This window comes from Marmota flaviventris, chromosome 5, assembly GCF_047511675.1.
Source record: "Marmota flaviventris isolate mMarFla1 chromosome 5, mMarFla1.hap1, whole genome shotgun sequence".
NCBI lineage: Eukaryota > Metazoa > Chordata > Mammalia > Rodentia > Sciuridae > Marmota > Marmota flaviventris.
The window spans coordinates 85,521,312-85,528,490 of NC_092502.1; the positions used below are offsets into that span (position 1 = coordinate 85,521,312).

Below are 7,179 nucleotides of genomic sequence, written 5' to 3' on the forward strand. Positions count from 1 at the left end.
ATTCTTCAATCAGCGCGTTGTGACTGCTGTTAACATAAACATAGGACAAAACGTCCTAGGAGGAAAAGAAACTTATCAAATGTCCTGTTGTTCTCAAACTAAAATCTGCGTTTAAAATTTGAAATTAATATATAAAAATTCTTTGTAAATTCCTCATTTGTAAACAGCGTCTTGGATTTCAATGAAAACTCCCCCCACACACACAAAGAAAAATGGGCATCACACGTTAGCAGGGTCCCTTGCAGGCTTACTTCCCTAAGAACTCATTCCTTAGGGCAGCCTCGACAGGGCAAACGCCAACCTCCAGAAGGCAGCATGCTATCTGTCAACCTCTCCTGGAACCCGAAAACACGCGGCTAGCCAGGAAGCACGAGTTTTGCAAGAGAGGCAAAACGCTGAATTAAAAGCAGCTTTGCTAAAACCGAAAGAAATCCCTGTTCAAATAAGTTTAAGTTTCTTCAAGATTAACCCCCAGGTTTTTAAACTCTGAAAATCTTTCCATCTGGTGGGCTTCCTTCGCCTCGCCGCCACCCCCAGCTCCAGAGAAGCAGTACAAGGCTCCTTGTCTCCACTTCGAGGCGGCGGCGGCGGAAACCTGATCCGAGCCTGACTTTCAGTAAACACCAATGCAGAGAGCAATAAAGCATCCGGAACATTTGTCTCGGGCGCACAGTCCCCGCCCGCTAAATCTTTGATAAGCTGCTCTAGGACGGGAGATTTATCAATGGTCCGAGACGGTGGCAGGGAGGGCAACGGAGAGAGGGCTTTCTCCGCGCCTGGGCGCGCCGCGAGCCGGGCCAAGGTGCGTGTACCGGGCTCGAGAGGCCTTTCCTGGCGCTCCACGCAGCCCTTCTGCCCCGGAGAGCGCTTTCAAGACTCAGGCTGTTGGAGAACAAAGCCCTCGGCCCGGGCCTGGTTCCCCCCCGCGCGCGTCGTACCTGCGTGGAGCAGCCCGAGGATGAGCAGCAGCAGTAGCAGCAGCGCCAGCGGCGGCGGGCAGAGCCGGGGGCGGCGGCGCTGCTCAGCCCCGGCGGCAGCGGCGGAGGCGGTGGCGGCGGCGCAGGAAGGTGCTGCTCTCAAGCCCATGCCCGTCCATGCAGGTCTCCTGGGCTCGGGCGAGGGCGGCGGTGCGGGCGCCGTGGCGGGTCCGGGCCCGTAGCTGCGGCATGGGCCGGGGAACACGCCTCGCTTCCTCTTCTTCCTCCTTCAGGCCAGCGTAGAAGATGGGCCGCCGCCACCGCCGCAGCAAGCGGCGCGCCGCAGGCGGAGCGAGTTGGCGGCGGCGGCAACGCGGAGCAAAAGCATCACGGTGGTCGGAGACAGCGGGCGAGAAGAGAGAGGCAGGAGAGAAGATACAAAGACCGTGAGCGAGTGCCGAGACCAGCCTGGAGAGCGCGAGCGCCCGGGCCGCGGCCAGCGTGGGCTCAGCGGGCGTGGAGTGCGGGCGTGGACCTACAGGAGGGGCACCAGCCCTTGCGAGCAGCAGCGGGCCGCCCGGATATCTGCACGGTGGCCCGAGCGGTCAATCAATCTCAGCTCCGCACTGCCGCCCCGCCCCACTCTGCACCCGCCAATCCGCTCTGCTCCATGCCCCCAGGCAGCACCCCTTTCTTCCCTTCCCATTGGCTGCGAGCGCGCGTCTGCCGGGCCCAGCCCGCCACTCTCAGGGCTCAAAGCGTCCGCCCCCGTTCTACCTCCCGCCTCTCGCCTCCCGCCCGCTGTGTGTAATTCGAGTTCCGCGTCCGCAGGCTGCGGGTCCTTTTTTCGGCTCCCTGGTCGGCCTCCCTCTTGCTCGGTTTTCCTTTCTCTCCTCTACCCACTTCCTCTATTTACTGTTTCCCTGCTCCCAAGTAGAACTGCTGACAGCCACACTCCCTCTTGCTGGAGTTACAAGGGAACAGCCCTTAACCTCCCTTCGAATTAATGTGATCGGGTTCAGCTTCCTCCACGTTTTTGGTGGTTTGTTTTTAATCCCTCCCCACCCGATTCTTCCACGTCCTACCCCAGCCAATTCCAGCTTCAGATCCTGGGCGGAAGCCGGTTCTTTAATCTCGTGCTGTGCAGCAGGTCCCCTCTCAGTCAATAACACCTGCGGAACCTCTTAAGCTTGTTGAGGACGCTTGGTAAATCAAGCACCGAACCGAACCGCGTTGGAAATCTGCTCTGCGGTCAGAAGCAGATCAGATAGGCCAGAAAGGTACTGGCGAACTCCCGGGAATTAGCAGGCGACTGAGTGAAAAGCTTACAATGTTCTGGTTTCTTTGACATTTCCCTGCCTGGAAGCGGCGAGGAGGGTCTGAGAGTGGATGGACTTCAATGTGTGCGGTTACAGTGTAGTTAGATTAATGAGAATGGTGAGTTTTTATGCAGCATAATTATGCCACGTTTTGCTGTTGCTCAGTGGCTTTTTCCACACATTTTCAGTCTATTAGATTAATTCAAGGAATGGTCAGTTTCTACTTTTTAGATTGGATGGGTCCAAAAATTAAGGAAATAAAAAAGGCCAATGGTCTGCAAGGAAAGGGGGCTACCAAATGGAGACAGGAAAGCAATTGTGAGACTGATGATGGGATCCAATCTGTTATCAGTAGGTGTGAACTGCTATCTACTCTCAAGAATGACCTCAAGACTGGAGGCCACTTCATACTCTCTGACCTCTGCCTTTCCCTAAACCACGCAGGGCTGCCTTTTTAAATCCACTTACTGTACATCAAAATTGCAGTTTGCAACTCTACCCACTACATTACTCAGAATCTCTAATTAGGAATTTCATATCAACCACAGATATGCTAATATTCCACATATTACAGTGTGCTAATCAATGGACTAGGATAATTGGGGGGCAAACCTTAGGTCTCACCAGCTTACTCATTAGACACATTATGAGTTGCTCAAACCACTAGGTTCCTAATGAAGGATACCCATCTTTTTACTGTAACTTTTCATTACTTATTACATACTAAGATGACTCAAGTAGTAAACACACCTTTCACTACCCACAGTATAATCCAAACCTCGTATCTATCTTTAATATTTTAATGATAGCTTCAGAGCTGCCTGGAGAGATGGCTTTTAGTGGGACTTGGAGTTTCTAACATTTTTAGATAATATCATGGACTAAGTACTATTAGAGCAAAAATTAGTTTCTTGCAATTACTACATAAAATCCATGAAACACAGTTCACAAGATACTAGTAAATGTCTTTTTAAAAGTAATCATATATGGCACTTTGTTTTTGAAAGTGTTTCACTAAAAAGACACAATAAAATGTAGCCCCCCCCCCTTAACTCACGATATTCCACTTTATTCACATGTCAAAACATATAACCAGCTTGGCTAATTCCAGCTACTGGGAGGCTGAGGCAGGAGTATCTCAAGTTGGAGGTTAGCCTCAGAAATATAGCTAGTCCATCAGCACCTTATTGAAACCGTCTCAAAATTTAAAAAAAAATATTTGATTTTTTTTTAAAGGACTAGGTAAGTAACTCAGTGCTCCTGGGTTAAATCAATACCCCCCTCACCAAGTATAACCCAAAGTTAAGTATCAATAAATTCAATTTGATTTGGGTCTTGGGTCTTTCTGCTGGTGACTATGTTTGTCGTCCCCTGCCCCCTTTCTTCTTTTTTCCTTCCTGGCCCATCCTGTTTCTTAAATAACGGGGTGATCAAGATTTTCTTATCAATAGAGGGCGTCCTGGAGTCACTGCAAATCCTGATACCGCGAAACAACTGTTCTTCAGAGGAAAAACTTCATCTCCTCTAAGGTGCTTTATTGCTCCTCTGCTGTAAAATTTGACAAGCTCAAGATTTATAAGCCTAACAATTCACTTTTTATTGCTACATAAGTGTTCAGCCGCTAGAGGAAAATGCTAATTTTCACAATTAAACCACAAGGTGGTTCCTATTTTCAAGACATTAGGTCAGTTGACAAACTAGCGGGTAAATTTGGGCTGTTAGCAATACTTGGAATAGGTTTGCTGAAATAGTCGTTTATAGTGCAGCTACTCAAGCTCGTGTGCTTCAGGTTAAGGCTTTTTGTACTCTACAATGAAAAATCTGGGAAAGGAGCTGGAATACAAACATTTAATTGATGATTTGTAATAGTTTTATATTTTAATTAGGAAAAAAATTATGAGGTGATTGACAATTTGAACATCTGACACATCCACGCTGTTTCTTGCCACTCATACTTTCTCCCTTCGTCATTGTTTTCAGGAAGGAAAGATGAGACCAGAACATACTTTCAGGGGACCTAGCAAAGCATACCACGCATGAACGTGCAAATGGATAGAATTAAAACACACGAGAGAAACATTAAAGGACTCCAAACAAGATGCGGTTTCATTTCCTGAACTTAAACGTGACGTCTTAACTGTTCCCCAGTTACTACATCTCCATTTCCAGAAATCTAACAGGAGTATCTTGGTTTTCTTAATGGATCGCCTAGGGCAGAGGAACCAGGAATCAGACCCACAGTTGCGATTTGTGCAACCTATTGTAGGGTAAGGGCTCCTCGGCTGCCTCCCGGTCCACTGTGTGCGAAAAGCAGTGGCTGAAATAGCCAAGTCCAAGAGGCCAGCGGCAAGCAGTTCGTGGTTTGTACTTACATCATTCTTAACCCTTCCGCTCCTGGAGAGGGCTCAGCGGGATCGGGGGGTCCCAGAGCTCCGGAACACGCAGGACCTGGGTGTGAGAGAAGAGTCCCAGAGCTCGAGGCGAGCGCTGAGACCCCGGTGGCAGAGAGCCCCGGGTGTGCAAGGGGTTCATCACCCGCGCGTACACAACCGGCCCCCTGCGATCCCTGTGGGCTCCGCCGCGGCTTGCACTGCTCAAAGCGGCAGGTGCAAAAAGCATTTGGAAGCCGCTTGCCAGCGCGCAGAGGTAATGCGCTTCCTGTCCATTTATCTCAGGAAACCAGCTCAGCCTTCCCTTCGAAACAAAATTAACCTCTCATTAGCCAGCCACGCACTCCCAAGAAAGCCTTAAAAGCTTTACCAGCTCACTAATGTATTTAGTCTTTTCTTCCAGGCAAACGCAGCCGCGGCCATGACTAACATCAGCCCCGGGGGTTCCTCTGGGCTGCCCCAGGAGCCTAGTGCCTACTTCTGTTTAGCCTGAAGTCTGGGAAACTCTGGCCAACCCGCATCCTAGTTTGTAGTAACAGGCAGACCCGACACCCCTGAACGTACTTCACGCCAGAAGCCTTCAGAGCAAGTTCTCACTAATTTCATGGGCGCCCTTCACCAAAACCTTAGTTTCACTGTCCTAAAGGAAACAGAAAGGGCACTTGGGAAGAACTTCAACGGCCTGTTGTCCTCGGGTAGTGGGCGCTGACTGTCCATTGGAGCGCCAGTCCTATCCGCAGTGGGTGCGGGAAACATTGATGGAGGGCAAAGGGGCCGTGTAAGCTAGGATCTAGCCTGTTCCAGGCTTGGGGAATCAAATGTGGTCCTAGGTCTGCAAGTGTCGAAAAGCGGCCTTTGGGAGAGCAGGGTTTTCTCACCGTGGCCCCCCGCCGCCCTGGGGCTGGCAGATTTATACCACACAGGTGGATGGAGACCTAAACAAAACAGTCCCGGTCGGTCGCTGCCTGCCACTCGCCCTCCACGTCCCCCTGGCCCACCGCAAACTTCAACAAAATAAACAACTCACCACAGGCATTCCCTTGTCTGCAGCGCGACGCTTGCCAGCTGGGAAAATAAGCCGCAAGCCACGCGGCTGAGGCGCAGAAGGAAGGCTGTGCGGCGCCCGCCCCTCTCCCCCAGGTGGGGGGGGTGGGCACCAGTACTGCCCGGCAGGAGGGAGGCCCCGCCCCAGGGCCGGCTCTCCCAGCTCCCCGACTCCAGAGTGAGAGATCCGCGAGGGGTCGCGCCCTTGCAGCCAGTGTGATCTCTCGGCCACCTAGGGGAGAGGGCGGGGAGCCAAATCCCTCCCCGTGCCCCAACTTCCCAAACTGCTTTCTTCCCAGTCCTGCCTCAAAGAGAGCCTGACAGAGCCCCCAGCTCTGGGCAACCTCTCGCGCCACTCCGCCCCCTGCTGGAGCTACCCTGATTGTTCTAATGGGATTGTTGGGTGGGAGTGTAGGGACAACCCAGACACCCTCCTCTAGCTCCCACCTCAGCATTCTCCTCTCCCCTCGCCCCTTGCGGGGTCTTGCACAAAGACGCCTTTCACACCGCCAGCGCCACCCTCTGCGCCGCCCTCCATGCCGGCTGCGCTGTCTTTGCCCACCCGCAGCACCAACCGGATTCCGGGTGGGTAATTGTGCTAGTCGTCGCCGCAGCAGGGCAGTAGCGGGTGCGAGCCGGCTGTTCCCACTAGGCGCCTCCCCATAGGCAGCAGATAGGGTTCCCCTGCCTACAGCCTCCCCGTGCTTTCTCTAGCCGTTCTCCAGGGCCACAGAAAGCACCCCTTCCTCTCCAAAATGATCCTCGAAGGTCTCGCTAGTGTGTCTAAATATGGGGGTCGTTGGGTGGCAGGAATGGTTCTCTGGACTTTTGTCAAAATAAGGAATCCAGCGATCTGTCCTGTTCACCTGCGGAACCAAGGCGACTTCAGTTTACAATTAAAGAAGAACCTAGGATAAAGAAGTGGAAATAACCAGAGGAGAAAGGTCCGAAAGAACCCCCTAAGAACAAGGCGAAGAGAATGTTACAAAGAAGAAGCCCACGAAATCTTTGAGGGACGACAGCCTCTTCGATCAGCGCGGAAGGCGTGGAGGGCGTATAGAAAGCGATTTCCTTTCCTCCGTAGGCTGATCTTTCAAAGTTGAAAATCAAGCCTCTGAGATATTCAGCGGCAGCTATTCAGCGCGTTCAATGCCTAGAACTAGCGTGCTGCTTCTCTCAAGTCAAGGCAAATGTTCAAGCATCTTAGACGCTTAACTGATCCTCTCCAGCCTTTCTTGCCTAAAGTTTCTCCATTTAACTCTAGAGGCAGCATAGGGCAGTGTAAAGAGGGCAGGAGTGGGGATCCCAAAGAAGAGTCTAGTTCTTGTTTTCTGGGTCTGGGTCTTAGGCAACTGATATAACTAACGTCTTTGAACCTTGAGGTCAAAGAATGTAAAGGCGCGGGAGTATGGGGGCTAGGGTTGTGGCTCGGTGGTAGAGCACTTGCCTCACATGTGTGAGGCACTGGGTTCAATTCTCAGCACCACATATCAATAAAAATAAAAATAA

General features: G+C 51.7%; 1 protein-coding gene across 3 annotated transcripts in view; it reads right to left on the bottom strand.

The window, feature by feature from the left end:
- Positions 1 to 5,754, bottom strand: part of Rgmb (repulsive guidance molecule BMP co-receptor b) — a 28,219-nt gene extending 22,465 nt beyond the window's left edge. Inside the window, exons 1-3 of one of the 3 annotated variants that reach the window (XM_027927986.2) lie at positions 5,654 to 5,754; positions 4,609 to 4,684; positions 939 to 1,204 (exon numbers count right to left, since the gene is read on the bottom strand). In XM_027927986.2, the coding sequence (XP_027783787.2) occupies positions 939 to 1,204; positions 4,609 to 4,613 (271 nt within the window). In that variant the 5' untranslated portion in view covers positions 4,614 to 4,684; positions 5,654 to 5,754. Of the gene's footprint in view, positions 1 to 938; positions 4,254 to 4,608; positions 4,685 to 5,190; positions 5,291 to 5,653 lie in introns of those variants that run through there. The other 2 variants (XM_071612385.1, XM_071612384.1) reach the window with 2 other exon arrangements.
- Positions 5,755 to 7,179: the final 1,425 nt, after the last annotated feature.